We start from the raw sequence: 17,014 nt of genomic DNA on the forward strand, positions 1-17,014 counted from the left end.
TGAAAAGGGGTTTACTCCTCGTGTCTTGATACAGCCCTGACCTTGTTCTGCCTTGCTGCTTAGTTAAAAAACTAGTTTAAGGTGTCCTGCATATGTGATATATATTTTCCCTATATGAAGTCATTCTTTTTTTGAACAAAATTCAAAACAGAGCCAATTAATCTTTCAGTCATTTCTCCCCCCCCCCCCCCAAAAAAAAAAAAAGAAAGAAAGAAATCCCACATGCATACTACCCTTCAGGGCTAAGCCCCGGGTGTTTCAAATGTCTGGCTCCGCCTCTGGTATTCAAGCTAGTGTGCAAATCACCTCTACCTGCTCCTGGATATCAACAGCAACTTTCTGCCTATGCAAATAAGAAACCAGTTTATTAAAAAAAAAAAAAAAAAAAAAAAAACTTCAGGGTCTGCAACTTGGCTTCACTCTCTGGTATCTGCATTACTTTCAACACCTTCAGTAACATATCTAACTCCACACATCTAAACTCAAGTTGCTAGAATGATTTTTTTTCTATTTCTTCTAATCAACATGAATCAACAGATTTATCTGAGTAATGACACAGTGTTTAAGATCTGCTGTTCTGTTGCGTAACACAAAATATGTCACCATGTGATCTGTGTCAGTGGTGGGAGGGGACTATTCATACAAAGTGCAAAATACACAGAAGAAACAGACTTCAGTTCAGTAGAAGAGACCACATGTAAGTAGATACTGAATCAGTCTATTATATTTGTCATTGTCCTGGGTCTTAGTCCCAGCATTTTTTGTTGTTGTTATGGACTCATGGTTCTTTTTCTTCAATCTCAGGAATAATTTCACTTGATACTTTGCATTATTTTGCCCAGAGTTCAGTATTTCATAGGGGTTCTGAGGTTTGTTATCTATATTTATAGTCTCCGGTGTCTTGTTTAATTTTGTTGGTTCTCTTTTGTTTCCTAGTCTTGTTTATGTGTTTTGTCCTTAGTGTCTCTTTTGCTAAGCCTATCGTGTCTCTGTGGTTTGCCTTCTGTGTGTGTGAAGCGCATGTATTTTAGTCCAGGTAAATCTCAGACATTTCCTGTCTTATTTTGGTGACATTTTGTCTCTTGTAGTATGTCTGTGAATGTTCTCAGTCATCCAGGTCAGGCTTGTCTAAGAAGTTTGGAAAGAAAAGCATCTGGACTTCTTTAAATTGCTTGAAGACGTTTCACCTCTCATCCGAGAAGCTTCTTCAGTTCCTGGGTCAAATGGTGGAGAGTCCCAGATTTAAACCCTATTGGAGTGTCCCCTAAGATGGACATGGACCCCCTATTGATCCTCTACCTAATCACATGAGCCAAGGTGTGAAAACAGGTGTTGGTCACAATCAGCCAAGGTTTGGGGTGAGCTCATTGTGAAACCAAGCCCCACCCTACCATGTGATTTCCTGAGGTCAGAAGGCCCTATGATGTGTGTGGGTGTTGAGGTGTCTGGGGAGGGATCTCAAAACTGGATTATACAGGGAGTGCAGAATTATTAGGCAAGTTGTATTTTTGAGGAATAATTTTATTATTGAACAACAACCATGTTCTCAATGAACCCAAAAAACTCATTAATATCAAAGCTGAATGTTTTTGGAAGTAGTTTTTAGTTTGTTTTTAGTTTTAGCTATTTTAGGGGGATATCTGTGTGTGCAGGTGACTATTACTGTGCATAATTATTAGGCAATTTAACAAAAAATAAATATATACCCATTTCAATTATTTATTTTTACCAGTGAAACCAATATAACATCTCCACATTCACAAATATACATTTCTGACATTCAAAAACAAAACAAAAACAAATCAGCGACCAATATAGCCACCTTTCTTTGCAAGGACACTCAAAAGCCTGCCATCCATGGATTCTGTCAGTGTTTTGATCTGTTCACCATCAACATTGCGTGCAGCAGCAACCACAGCCTCCCAGACACTGTTCAGAGAGGTGTACTGTTTTCCCTCCTTGTAAATCTCACATTTGATGATGGACCACAGGTTCTCAATGGGGTTCAGATCAGGTGAACGAGGAGGCCATGTCATTAGTTTTTCTTCTTTTATACCCTTTCTTGCCAGCCACGCTGTGGAGTACTTGGACGCGTGTCATGGAGCATTGTCCTGCATGAAAATCATGTTTTTCTTGAAGGATGCAGACTTCTTCCTGTACCACTGCTTGAAGAAGGTGTCTTCCAGAAACTGGCAGTAGGACTGGGAGTTGAGCTTGACTCCATCCTCAACCCGAAAAGGCCCCACAAGCTCATCTTTGATGATACCAGCCCAAACCAGCACTCCACCTCCACCTTGCTGGCGTCTGAGTCGGACTGGAGCTCTCTGCCCTTTACCAATCCAGCCACGGGCCCATCCATCTGGCCCATCAAGACTCACTCTCATTTCATCAGTCCATAAAACCTTAGAAAAATCAGTCTTGAGATATTTCTTGGCCCAGTCTTGACGTTTCAGCTTGTGTGTCTTGTTCAGTGGTGGTCGTCTTTCAGCCTTTCTTACCTTGGCCATGTCTCTGAGTATTGCACACCTTGTGCTTTTGGGCACTCCAGTGATGTTGCAGCTCTGAAATATGGCCAAACTGGTGGCAAGTGGCATCTTGGCAGCTGCACGCTTGACTTTTCTCAGTTCATGGGCAGTTATTTTGCGCCTTGGTTTTTCCACACGCTTCTTGCGACCCTGTTGACTTTTTTGAATGAAACGCTTGATTGTTCGATGATCACGCTTCAGAAGCTTTGCAATTTTGAGACTGCTGCATCCCTCTGCAAGATATCTCACTATTTTTGACTTTTCTGAGCCTGTCAAGTCCTTCTTTTGACCCATTTTGCCAAAGGAAAGGAAGTTGCCTAATAGTTATGCACACCTGATATAGGCTGTTGATGTCATTAGACCACACCCCTTCTCATTACAGAGATGCACATCACCTAATATGCTTAATTGGTAGTAGACTTTCGAGCCTATACAGCTTGGAGTAAGACAACATGCATGAAGAGGATGATGTGGACAAAATACTCATTTGCTTAATAATTCTGCACTCCCTGTAGATGGCAGATAGTTGGTGTTGTAAGCCACCGCCTCTGTTCAAAGAGGGTAAACAGAGGGTAAAGCAGAGGGTAAACAGACGCAGTGGCTTACGACACGGTCTACAACTGTCTGCCATCTATAATCCAGTTTTGATTCCCTTTACACCCATGGGGGACACTCCCATTGGTCTTAAATCTGGGACTCTGAAGAAGCTTCTCGGATGAGAGGTGAAATGTCTTCAAGCAACTTAAAGAAGTCCAGACGCTTTTCTTTCTAAGCTCCTTAGACTTTAAAATTTATGAGAAAATATTCATAATACTGAAAAAAGTCTTAGATTGTCAAAAATGAATATCTTATCTGACGATTGCTTTGGTGAAAAGGTGCTATATATTACAAACAATGTATTAATAACAACAAGATGACATTGCTTTATAGACTGTTTTTGTGGAAGTGGAAAGGGCAAATCAACTCAGTCTTTTTCTAGAAGGATGTTAGGTGTAAATGTGTCTGTGAATGTCCTGTGACACTATTATCCCCTCTCTCTTTTAATAATGTCAAAGATAATAGTGTCTTTGACACAATTGGACCTAAAGTTTTAACCATTATTAAAACCATCCCAGCTGATCTTAACCATACCATAGTGAACCCATTTCTCAAAAAAAAAAAACCCAAAACAAAAAAACAAAAAACAAATCTCAATGCAACAGTGTTCTCAAATTTTAAACCAATCTCTAAACTCTCCTTCCTGTCCAAAATCCTGCAAAAAATGTCTTCCTTCAGTTCCAGGCTCTACTGGAAATTAACGATATCTCAGAGACATTTCAGTCTGGTTTCAAAGCGATACATTAGGAAAGCGTAGAGCTCCCACCCAGGCAAAAGAAAAATAGAGCTATATCACATGTGATGTGAAAACTTCATTGTTCTCACAATATACTTTTCACATTTGAACAACATAATATCATGTTATTACAATATACATTATATATATATATATATATATATATATATATATATATATATAGCAGCTGGATAGCGTAGTGGTTAGACTACACGCCTTTGGAACAGAGGATCGCAAGTTCGATTCCTGCCTGGGGCGTCTGTATCCAGTAAGGGTCCTAAGGCTAGACCCCGTATGCTAAGCAAGCCTACCGCAGACATGAGCGAGACAGATAAATATGAAGGCATGCCGGCTCGGACGTCGCCCGGATCAACAAGGTCCGCGTCAGGTGTTGAGGAACCAGGGCACCCTGACGAAAAGTGGGCTACTGGAACAAGAAGGCATCGGTGGGCAAGGGACGAAAACAGGGCGTTGTTGGAATGCTACTACGCAAGTAACCCCGGCGGAAGGGGCTACATGAATAGGATGAGGGACCTATGGATTCTTCGATACCCAACATCCACAATGACGGCGAAACAACTAGTAGCTCAGTGTTCCAACATTCGAAAGAAGGGACTGCTCTCACAGCTAGAGATTGACGAGGTACAACACAAATGCTACGGCAAGGAGGAGTCAGGACGCCAGGTCAGGGGGGAGATATCATCACCCCCACCCGAGATTGGGTACATAGCCCCAAGTGCGATAGGAGAAGGATCGTTGAGTGCGAGAGGAACTGACCTGAAAAATAGGATCATGGCCAAGCTTGAAACCTGGATCCCCCGTAGCCGGTTACCAAGATTACGTGAAGTACCCTCAGAAGGTCTGCTAGATGATGTTAATGCAGCACTACGGGCAATACCTACAACCACGATTACCGACACTAACAAGCTGATCTACAATACGGCAGCAGTGATCAGTGAGATGCTTGGCTACAAGTTGAACAGCCACAAGGGGCAGTACCCTCCATGGAGAAGGAGGCTAGAGGGCAAGATCAAAGTAGCACGGAGAGAGGTTAGCCAACTAACGGAGTTGCAGAAAGGTGCGACGAATAAGGTGCCTAAGAAATACAGCAAGCTGTCCATACCTGAGGCCTTGGAAACTGCCAAGCAAAGACTCACAGCCTTGGCCAGCCGCTTGAGGAGGTACACCAGAGAGATAGAAGGCAGGAGAATAAACCAGCTGTTCTCCACAGAACCAGCAAAGGTGTACTCTCAGTGGCAAGGGAACAATAAGAGAACAGCACCACCAAGGCTGGAGACGGAGCAATACTGGAAGAGCATATGGGAGAAGGATGCAACCCATAACGGCAATGCTCAGTGGCTAGAGGATCTGAGGGCAGACCACAGCGACCTCCCTGAACAGGGTCCAGTAACCATCACAGTGGCAGATATCCAAGAAAGGGTCTCCAGTATGAAGAGTTGGACAGCACCAGGGCCCGACATGGTTCACGCCTACTGGCTGAAGAAGCTAACTGCACTCCACGAGCGTCTGGCAGCACAAATGAACCAGCTGCTAGTTAACGAGAGACACCCGGAATGGCTAACCGAAGGCCGGACGGTCCTGATCCCCAAGGACCCAAAGAAGGGACCGGTCCCCTCCAACTACCGACCAATAACCTGCCTCAGTACTACATGGAAGCTCCTGTCAGGCATCATATCGGCTAAGATGAACAGGCACATGGGTCAATACATGAGCGGGACACAGAAAGGAATTGGCAAGAATACCAGAGGCGCAAAACACCAGCTACTGGTAGACAGAACAGTCAGCCGAGACTGCAAGACCAGACTGACCAACCTGTGCACTTCCTGGATTGATTACAAGAAGGCCTATGACTCAATGCCCCACAGCTGGATACTGGAATGCCTAGAATTGTACAAGATCAATGGGACCCTAAGAGCCTTCATCAGGAACTCAATGGGGATGTGGCGTACAACACTAGAGGCCAACTCCAAGCCCATAGCACAAGTCACCATCAAGTGCGGGATCTACCAAGGAGATGCTCTGTCCCCACTGCTGTTCTGCATAGGCCTGAACCCCCTCAGTGAGATCATTAACAAGACTGGCTACGGATACCGACTACGGAACGGAGCAGTTGTCAGCCACCTCCTGTACATGGATGACATCAAGCTGTATGCCAAGAGTGAACGAGACATCGATTCACTGATCCACACTACCAGGCTATACAGCAATGACATTGGAATGTCGTTCGGACTGGAGAAGTGTAGTCGGATGGTAACAAAGAGAGGGAAGGTAGTCAGAACTGAGGGGATTGAACTACCAGAAGGCAACATTGCAGACATAGAGGACAGTTACAAGTACTTGGGGATCCCGCAGGCGAATGGGAACCATGAAGAGGCCGCAAGAAAAGCTGCAACCACCAAGTACCTGCAGAGGGTCAGGCAAGTCCTGAGGAGTCAGCTGAATGGTAAGAACAAGATCCGGGCCATCAACACGTACGCCCTGCCCGTGATCAGGTACCCTGCTGGGGTAATAGGCTGGCCAAAGGAGGAGATAGAAGCCACTGACATAAAGACAAGAAAGCTCCTTACCATGCATGGAGGGTTTCACCCCAAGTCCAGCACCCTGAGGCTGTACGCTAAGCGGAAGGAAGGGGGCCGGGGACTGGTGAGTGTCAGCACCACAGTCCAGGATGAGACAACGAACATCCAAGAATACATTGGGAAGATGGCCCCAACTGACCGAGTGCTCAGTGAATACCTCAGGCAGCAGAAACCCAAGAAAGAGGAGGGAGGCGAGGAACCATCATGGAAGGACAGGCCCCTGCACGGTATGTACCACCGGCAGATAGAGGAGGTGGCTGATATCCAGAAATCCTACCAGTGGCTGGACAAAGCTGGACTGAAAGACAGCACAGAGGCACTAATCATGGCAGCACAAGAACAAGCTCTGAGCACAAGATCCATAGAGGCTGGGGTCTATCACACCAGGCAAGACCCCAGGTGCAGGCTGTGTAAAGATGCCCCAGAGACAATCCAGCACATAACAGCAGGGTGCAAGATGCTAGCAGGCAAGGCATACATGGAACGCCATAACCAAGTGGCCGGCATAGTGTACAGGAACATCTGTGCGGAGTATAACCTGGAAGTCCCGAGGTCAAAATGGGAGATGCCCCCAAGGGTGGTGGAGAATGACCGAGCTAAGATCCTGTGGGACTTCCAGATACAGACGGACAAAATGGTGGTGGCTAACCAACCAGACATAGTGGTGGTAGACAAACAGAAGAAGACGGCCGTAGTGATCGATGTAGCGGTTCCGAATGACAGCAATATCAGGAAGAAGGAACACGAGAAGCTGGAGAAATACCAAGGGCTCAGAGAAGAGCTCGAGAGGATGTGGAGGGTGAAGGTAACGGTGGTCCCCGTGGTAATCGGAGCACTAGGTGCGGTGACTCCCAAGATAGGCGAGTGGCTCCAGCAGATCCCGGGAACAACATCGGAGATCTCTGTCCAGAAGAGCGCAGTCCTGGGAACAGCTAAGATACTGCGCAGGACCCTCAAGCTCCCAGGCCTCTGGTAGAGGACCCGAGCTTGAAGGATAAACCGCCCGCAGGGGCGTGCTGGGTGTTTTTTTTTATATATATATATATATATATATAGATATATAAATATCATAATAATCTGACAATACTATAATATTGGCCATATTATATTTACATTACCACAGTGAGATGACTTTAGTCTCATGAACAACATTAACTAATTGTTATTTACTAACTAATCTTGAAATGACTGTTCAGTACAGAAATGAAGCCCAACAATCATGTTTTACAGTCCTGTGGTCTCAGCCTCAGACACTCAACTAATCAAAGTGATGTCATGACAAAAATGAATGATTAACAAAACATTTTTCTCCTTCATTTCTGTCGAACAAAGCTGTATGTAACGTGTCTCGCGGTTAGTATCATGGTTGCTAGGCAACTTGAACAGCGCGACGAAGCGTATACCGTCCCATTTCACAAACCTCCACACTTCTCATACTTATAGTACGCACCATACGTAGTGCGCGTACTTCAAGCATGCAGACCCTGAATTGGGACACAGGCATTGTGAAACCTAGCCCCACCCTATCATGTGATTTCCTGAGGTCAGAAGGCCCTATGATGTGTGTGGGTGTTGAGGTGTCTGGGAAGGGATCTCAAAACTGGATTATAGATGGCAGATAGTTGGTGTTGTAAGCCACTGCCTCTGTTCACTATTTGAACTCTCCCATAGGGCTTAAATCTGGGAGTCTCTGAGACTCTCCACTATTTAACCTTAGACCTGAAGAAGCTTCTCGGATGAGAGGTGAACAAGCGAAGTCCAGACGCTTTTCTTTCCCTTAGTCTTGTGTAGTCTGTTTTCCTCGAAGATTCAGATCTCCTTGTTTGTTTGTTTGTTTGTTTTGTTTTTATCTGAATTATTTTGCACTTAGTTCAAGTTAATAAGGTCACTTTTTAGTTTACCACTCCATCTTCCAAATGCTGCGTTTGGGTCCAACTCCTGCCTAGTGATGTGCAAATAAAACAATGAACCTCTATTGAACCACTTCATCAGTCCTGTTGAAAATTGGTTCATTCATTCAAAGCTTTGTTCAGTGACATCTAGTAATGAAATAGGAGACAGCACATGAAATCTCAATTTCCATTTGCTGATTGTATCAAAGTATTTATATCATTCATTGTGTGAATGATATAAATACAATTTTATAACGATGGATTGATTGGTCAGTTGATTCTATAGAATAGAATAGAATAGAATGCCTTTATTGTCACTATACAGTTGTACAATGAGATACAGAGCTTCTCCTGCTCAGTGTAAACATGCTGGGGGGGTACAATTCTGCAGCGCTATGTACATATGGACAGTATTAACAAAGGGAAAAACATATATATATAAAATATACAATATACAAGACATAAGTAATATGTAATAAATAGTGTCCTCTGGTGGGACATTTGACATGCTGATAGAACCTTGGGAGTACAGTCTTTATATTGGCCTTATTAAAATCACCTGCGATAATGTGAACACCGTCCGGGTGGGCCCGCTGCTATTTGTTAATGGTGTTCAGCAGGATAGAGAGTGCCGTGATTACATTGGCATCGGGTGGAATGTACACAGCCGTGATGATCACTACTGTTAGCTCTCTCGGTAGAAAGAAAGGCCGGCATCTTACCGACATGTACTCGAGGTTCGGGCAGCAGTGACTGTTTATAATTGTCCCGTTGTTGCACCAGCTTTCATGCACGTAAATACAGAGCCCTCCCACCCTGCTCTTACCGGAGTCCTTTGTCCTGTCCCAGCGGAGCAGAGTGCGGCCTGCTAGCTGCACGCTAGCATCGGGTATTCCCGGGTGAAGCCAGGTTTCAGTGATGATCAAGGCACAGCAGTCACGAACATAGCGATTTCCCACTAGTTGTAATTCCAGGTCATCCGTTTTTTGCACGAGAGATCTGGCGTTGGAGAGATAGAGGCTCAGAAGGGGTGGCTTGTGATTGGTCAGTTGATTCTGTAAACTTATGTAATGTAGCAGGTAGATGAAGGTGTCCTAGGGGAAACAGGATGTGTTGGGATGGTAGCGCATGTTTCAGTAACTAGGGTGGGGAGTGATCATGTACATGGGACATGTGATTTTCCACACCGAAGCAACCTTTGAAATAGTGGTTCAAGGAAAATGTAACTTTGAGTTTGAAGCTTGTGTGGGAGCATCAGTGTCATACGGCCAACACTACTCCTGCCTGTCAGTCTTGACAATGTCCTTCCTATTGTTTTTTTTTTTATTCCTGTTGACTATTAAGTAAGAAATGAAGGTTAGAGTAGTTCAGTTGCTTTTGCTTCCTTGTATGAAGAAAAAAGTATGCTGATGGTAAAGTCTCAGGTCTTTAGTCTCTATAGTTTTAGTGCCAATGACAAAAATGCATGCTTTTGTCAACATGTTGATGACAGCAAAGGTGAGTGGAGAGATTAAACAAGATATCACAAATACGTTTTATGTAAATGACATCTGGAGACTAAAACGTTTTGAAACGGTGCCTGTAGCACATTATGTGTATGTAAACTATCAACGCTGAAATTAATAAGATCTAATGAGATCTTTTAGAATATGTTTTTGTGAAAATGTCAGTATGTTTGCAACAACAGTTTCCTGCTAATTTCACATTTTTTGCCCCTTAAAAAACTTTGGCTCTGTAAAAATCATATTATTCCACTATGACAGAAGAAATCAAATGAAAATTAAAACTGAAACTTTGTATCAGTGTAAACACATTTCACTAAACTGGAAACTTTAGATATTTAGATGAACTCTACAGAGTGACATGAAGTCGCAAAAGTTGCAGGAGTTCAATTCAGCTAAAAGACAAAAACATTTACCTCCTGTTGTCACATGAAAAGGGTTATTGAGATAAATAGAAACGTAAACCTCTGACACTTCAGAACCACAAAGGAAAGTAAATGATCTTATTTAGTGAATAATACTTTAAATGTGAATAAATCAGTTATTGCTGATTGTCCCCACAGCAAATTCCATGGAGACATCTGGATTTGTCCAGGACAAACTAACTGAATGGGGATTCAGTGAGTTCATGCAGAGATTTAAAGGTATGAGTTTATTATTATTCTTTAATGGAAATTGTTGTATCTGTAATGGCACTAGAACAGCATCGAAATTTACTGATTCAGAAGTCGGTCTGGATATTCCTGTGATTTATGACTTACAATAAAAAAAGTCTTTCATATTCAAAGTTGATGAATATTAATGTTTTGCAGTGTTAGCTTCATCTGACTTTTGAATATTTTATTTTGTTGTTGGCATTATTTCAGATGAAGGCATTGACAAGGAGACGTTTCTAAACCTTGGAGATTCAATCCGAATTAATTTACTGTTTCCTAAAATTGGACCAAGAGTAAAGTTTAGAAAGAGACTCAAAGATTACTTACAGGTAAGGCAGCTATTTTTTATTCTATATCAGCAGGTCTATTGTTTCATTAATGTGTGATGTGTTTGTTTTGATTCTGTAGATGGAGACATGTCATTTTGTCCAGGAAAAATTAACTGAATGGCATCTCAGTGAGCTGATTCACAGATTTGAAGGTATTTTATTATAGTTTGGTTTGGTCCTTCATAAATTACTGCTGTACTGTAATGCCATATTGATATTTGTTTGTCTAATTTCAATTGGAATACTTCGTTTTGTTGCAGAGGAGGGTATTGACAAAGAAGCTTTCCTAAGTCTCGAGTCAGGCAGAATCAATACTTTGATTCCAAAAATTGGACCAAGAGTAAAGTTTAAAAGGAGACTCAGAGAATACTTACAGGTAATGTTTTATTAAATGTTACAAAAAAATCCTGGAACATAAAGCCATAAAAGTTTAAATATACTGAGGGTTTTTTTTATAAAAAAAAAAAAATGGCGGTGAAGATCAGTAGATTAATAGTGTATGCAATGCATCAGAGTGGAGGTTGTGTGTGAGCGCTGTGACATTCAGAAAAATAACCTCACAATACTCGAGTACAAGATAATGTATTTAATGTAGCATTTACTGTGCATGTAATGCATTTCACACTGGCAGGTATCAATATAACAAAACTGATCACACTTCTTTTATTATACGAAATACATCTTAAATTTATCCCTCACCACTGCAGGACTTGAATAGAACACATGATGATTCTGCTGACATGATGGAAACAAGCGCAGAGCAAGAGGACAGTCCAGAAATGGTATGATCTCATTGTGCCTGAACATGGTTCATTATTGAGTGATTAATCTTTGATCATTTTTGTTATTAATGTCATCATGTTATTATAGAAAAATTAATGTTGTCAGCGTTAATCTCCTTAAGTAAAGTAAGTAAGTAAAATTTTATTTAAATAGTACCTTTCAAGATAAAATCACAAAGTGCTTCACACAAGCAGAAATGGACATACAACCTCAAACAAACAAAAGCAACCAAAAGCAAGTTTAAACAGATACATTTTTAACTGCTTTTTAAATGAAATGACTGAGTCCACAGATCTCGAACTCAAAGGGAGCGAGTTCCAGAGTCTGGGAGCCATTGACACAAACGGTCTGTCATTGTTTGTTTTTAACCTTGTATGCTGGAAAACCAGCAAGCGCTGGTCACAAGACCTCAGGGACCTGCTGGGGCGATAAGGCAGAAGGAGATCACTGATGTAAGTTGGAGCTACACCGTGCAGGGCCCTATAGGTCATGATTATAATCTTAAAATGAACCCTGAACTTGACAGGATGTCAGACTTGACGTCCTGACACCATAGCCGCATTAACGCAGCAAATCTACGTTAGCTGGTTACCGTGGATCTCCCCATGGGTGAGCTGGACGCCACTAAACAATAACAAGCTTGTGCCATATTGTTAAAATGACATTATGGCGTTAATGTCATTTTAAAGAGATTAATGTTGACAGCACTAATCAAAAATACATTTTGATGGATTCAAGGACTCATATCTTTAGAGTAAAACAGGTGTCAATATGAGCAAAGTGAACCAGGTTAGCTGTTTACCTAAGTCCTCTGCAGAATTCTCCAACACAGCTCAACTGTTTTTCACAAACTGTGAGTAAACAACATGAAGGCCTGTGCCTTGTCTGGATAATTATTTGGTATTTGTTTTCACGCAGGAGCCAAACATTTTTCCTCAACATTTGGAATCTTCTTCAGCGTCTGACACAACAGATGGCAAAGACAGGGTAAGAAAGGAAGTCAGAAAAGATACTTTTAAACTGGTTGAAGATCCAGTGATTTACAATGATTTTATCTGAAGACAAACATTTTGTCTCCATAATGCTGCAATAAGAGGAGCAATAAATAATGAAGCTAACAAATTCAAACTGCTTCAAATTAGTTTAATATAAATATCTGAAATGCACCTTCATCACGTGAATATGAAATATTAAGAGTATAGGTAGGCCTGGCTGATGTTTTGGCCTTGGTTTAGATGCAGGACCACAACATTTATCCATTTCAGTTGGAGTCTGCTTCAGCAGTTGACAGAGGCAGTGACACAGTAAGAAGGAATATTGATGTTTCTCCTCAAGTCATGTTGTTATCCCAATATTATTTGTGTATATAAAACACATGTTTGTTTGTCTTTTCAGAGTAATGAACCAATTTGCTCCTGGGCAACAGTGACACAAGGACAAAGTCCAACCACATTTACAATGTTTTACTGTCAAGAGTGTAAAAACTTCATGGGAAACGATCCTGATTCTTGTTGTTCTCACTGTGCCTCTGTGTTCAACAAAGCAAGCAGCATTCAAAATGGAAACTTCTTTCTGTACTCATCCCTGAAAGACCTTCTGAAAGGTATCCTTGAGAACCACAGCACTGAGTTGTTACCTAAAACAGTTAAAGATGAGCATGATAACATCAAAGATGTGATGGATGGGATGATGTACCAGAATCTCCTCAGAGAGGGTAAACTAGCTGCAGATGATCTCACACTGACATGGAATTTTGATGAAGTACCAATTTTTAGCACCACCAGATACTCAATTTGGCCCCTTCAGTTTGTTATTAATGAACTTCCTTACACACAAAGACAGGAAAATATGATAGTTGCTGGATTTTGGTTTGGCCAAGGAAAACCTCATATGAACACATTTCTGAAACCATTTGTGGATGAATGTTGTGATTTAGCCCAAAATCCATTTCAGTGGAGAGACAGCAGAGGCACTCTTCATTCATCAAAAGTCTTCTGCTTGGTTTGCTCCTCTGACGCTGTGGCGAGGCCACTTCTCCGGAATTGCAAACAATTCAATGGAGAATATGGTTGTGACTGGTGTTTACACCCTGGCACAGTGGTACCAAAAGGCTCTGGCTCTATGAGGTCATACCGATATGATGAAACTAAACAAGCATCAAGATCAAAAAATATGTTTGTTGAAAACACCTCAGAGTATGGTGTAAAAGGAATGTCCTTACTTTCCAGACTTCCTTTGTTTGACATTGTGTTTGGATTTGTACCAGAATATATGCACTCAGTTTTAGTTGGTGTGACTAAGCAACTTATTGGATTGTGGCTGAACTCAGAGAACTCCAAGAAAGACTGGTATGTAGGTCAACAGATTTCACAGATGGACTCTTATCTCTTAAAGCCTCCATCAGAAATGAGCAGATCTCTACAGTCACTGAAGGGTCGGGACTCTTGGAAAGCATCTGACTGGCGAGCTTTCCTTTTATTTTATGCTGTTAGTGTCCTACCAGGCATCCTTCAGCCTTCATTTCTCCAGCATTTTTTTTGTTTGTCGATCAGCATTCACATTCTGCTACAAGAATCAGTCTCCCAAAATGACCTTCAGCTGGCCCATGAGAACTTGGTACTCTTTGTTAGAAACATGGAAGAACTCTATGGTGAAGAAAACGTTTCATTCAACTGCCATCAGTTGATCCACTTAGCTGACTGTGTGCGTAACTGGGGGCCTCTCTGGGCAACATCAGCATTCAGTTTTGAGAGGAACAGTGCAAATTTAAGGGCACTGCTTAGCAACATAAACTACAATCCTCAAAAAATTCAAGACAAGTTTCTCCGTTGGCAGCGCCTGCCGAGTCACCTTCGCTCCCTTGTTTCTAACGGAAATTCTCCGTTAGCCAGAATTTCACCAGTAAATGAAACCACTGATTGTTACGATCTGCTTGGAAATTCACGGCATCTGGATATCACAGGATCCATAAAACTAGCAATAGAAGAGCTCTTAAATCGACCTGTTTCATTCAGATCAGTGGAAGCCTTTGACAGCTTCATCAACAGAAATACTGTTTACTCTGTAAACCATGAAGAGACAAGAGACTGTGTCATAAAACTCAAGAATGGCTGCTATGGAGAAATACAGTTCATCGTCAGGTTTAAAGAGAACTGTGTTTGCACATCCAACTGTGTGTGCTCGGCTATTTCAGTCATTGTGGTCCAGCTGTTTTATATCAAACGTGATGCAGAGGACAGCAGGATGATTCCTGACAGTGCATCAAGGACTATCTTTGTGGAAGTGGAAAGGACAACTCAGCTCAAAGCCTTCTTCTTGAGGGATGTTAGGTGTAAATGCATGTATGTGGATGGTTGGCTGGTGACTTTACCAAACTCATATGAAAGATATTAAAGTTCCAGCACAGCTAAGGTGCTTTCTCTGTCTTGTATATCATGGCACATGGCTGTTTTTACTACAGTGAAAATCTTGGAAAAATGAATGATGATGAAGTTTTTTCAAAGGAGTTTGGAGTCATTTTGTTCATATGTGTGCGAGATCTGTGGCTTACGTTTTCTTTTGGTGTGACAGTGTGGACATAATGTAGTCAGTGTAATGTAGGATTATATCACTCAGTACTGTATGTGTATTATCTGTATATGGAGGAAATTATGGAGTGATTTGTAAACAGCCAAAAGCTTGCCTTTCCCAACTTTGTATTCACTACGTATTTATCATACATGTCAGTTTACCTCTATTCAAACTGAAATGCAAATTATTGTGACACATAAACATTTTGTGAATTAACGCTAAAAATCCGGGGTGAGTGGATCAATGTGGTTTACTGCATCCTGATACAGATTGCTATTACTGAGATAACAGATCATAAAGCTTCATATTACCTCATATTATTGTGTAATGGCTGATGAGACTTATTCTGTTTAAATCTGCAATGTGTGCAAGTCTATTGAATATAATACAGATTGATTTGCTCAAGAATGTTTGTATCCTGCTACATAAAAATGATTATAATTAAAGTCTTATTACTTAAATATGCCTGAAAAATCTGTTTGGCCTCCTTCTTCACTCTGGATTTGTGCTGCTATTCAGAGTCAATTCAAATTACTCAAATTTGTTCGTTCCTAAAAAAGAAAAAAGGATGTGTAAATACAGTAAATGATGTTTAGAGATTTTTGAAAAATAAACATGACCACTGTTCATATGTGGCTTTATTACCTTATCATAGGCCAGAATTAAATATCTAAGTAGGACCCTTGTTTAATACCATGTTAAACATGTTTACCGGGTCATGAACCATCAGTGAAGCAAACAACAGAAAAGAAGCTCGTATATAGACTTATGCCGTAAGTTGACCTAAAACTAAAAAGAAAAAACAATCTGACATTTTAAATGAAATCAAACATCGTTTAAAAGACACACATGGCAGTGTGGGAGAAAAAACTCAACACTGAATGCTACAAGTGCACAAATATGAAATCAGCGTGGTGCTGCACTGCACGCATCAATTCACACAATATTACAGAAATACTTTTTATATAAATGTCTTATATTGTTTCTTGGTCCCATCAATTTCTTATTCTTCAGTCATTTCTGAAACAAAGTCCACACTGAATGCCTGCTGTGCATCTGTGGTTGTGTGAAGCTACATTAATGTAACAGCATGCCAGAGTGTAAACACAGATCTTTGTCTATACGTTGAAACAAGGTTGTGCCTGAAAATTGCTACTTTTATGTGACATTTTATGTGAATATGTGACAAATGATGTTAGAATTATAATTCATTATAGAGAAAACAGTTTAAACCTTGGTGGGCAATGAGCTTAGAAAGAAGGATTATCTAGAAAATGACTTCAGGAAATGGTTGTATTATAAAGTTGTTTTACAATCTGGACCAGTACAGACTTGCTCCTGACGGTTAAACTGTCCTGGGGGCACAAACCGTTTGTCCTTGGCTTGGCTTCAAGACTCTAGGAAAGGAATGCTGAATGTATGTAAATAACCTCTGGAGAATATAATCTGGAAATTGCATAAAGGGAAACACAAAATGAACCAAAAAGTAATAACATCCCACAGCCGTGTTTCACACCTGTTGGTAGTGGGGCTTTTTGGCTTCTGCTGCATCTTTTTAGTCTGTGCTGGAGATTCACCAACCCTAAAGAAGTCCAAATACACCACTGATCACTGGATCTCAACAGCATTATTGCAAAACATGTGTTTCCATTTCTTGTCTTACTTCTTCTTCCTGTCCAGAGACCGATGTGTGGCAGCAGAAAGGGCCACTCTCTCTTTGGGGCACTTAGCTTTCTCCTGTAGGAGTGAATGTAGTTTATAGTTTATGAAAAAATAATCAGAATAGATGTCAGAGATTGTATCTTTTTTCCTTTTCATAAGTCA

General features: G+C 41.3%; 1 protein-coding gene across 1 annotated transcript; it reads left to right on the forward strand.

Annotated features, from left to right (window-relative positions):
- Positions 1 to 623: 623 nt before the first annotated feature.
- LOC145428263 (uncharacterized) lies at positions 624 to 13,179 on the forward strand. Its single transcript, XM_080300305.1, has 8 exons — positions 624 to 697; positions 10,416 to 10,496; positions 10,719 to 10,837; positions 10,917 to 10,989; positions 11,098 to 11,213; positions 11,545 to 11,619; positions 12,539 to 12,607; positions 12,856 to 13,179. The coding sequence occupies exons 2-8, from the start codon at positions 10,424 to 10,426 to the stop codon at positions 12,988 to 12,990; spliced, it is 660 nt and encodes a 219-aa protein (XP_080156431.1). The 5' UTR covers positions 624 to 697; positions 10,416 to 10,423; the 3' UTR covers positions 12,991 to 13,179.
- The last annotated feature ends 3,835 nt before the right edge of the window (positions 13,180 to 17,014 follow it).

The sequence above is a fragment of the Astatotilapia calliptera genome, chromosome 4 (genome assembly GCF_964374335.1).
Source record: "Astatotilapia calliptera chromosome 4, fAstCal68.1, whole genome shotgun sequence".
NCBI lineage: Eukaryota > Metazoa > Chordata > Actinopteri > Cichliformes > Cichlidae > Astatotilapia > Astatotilapia calliptera.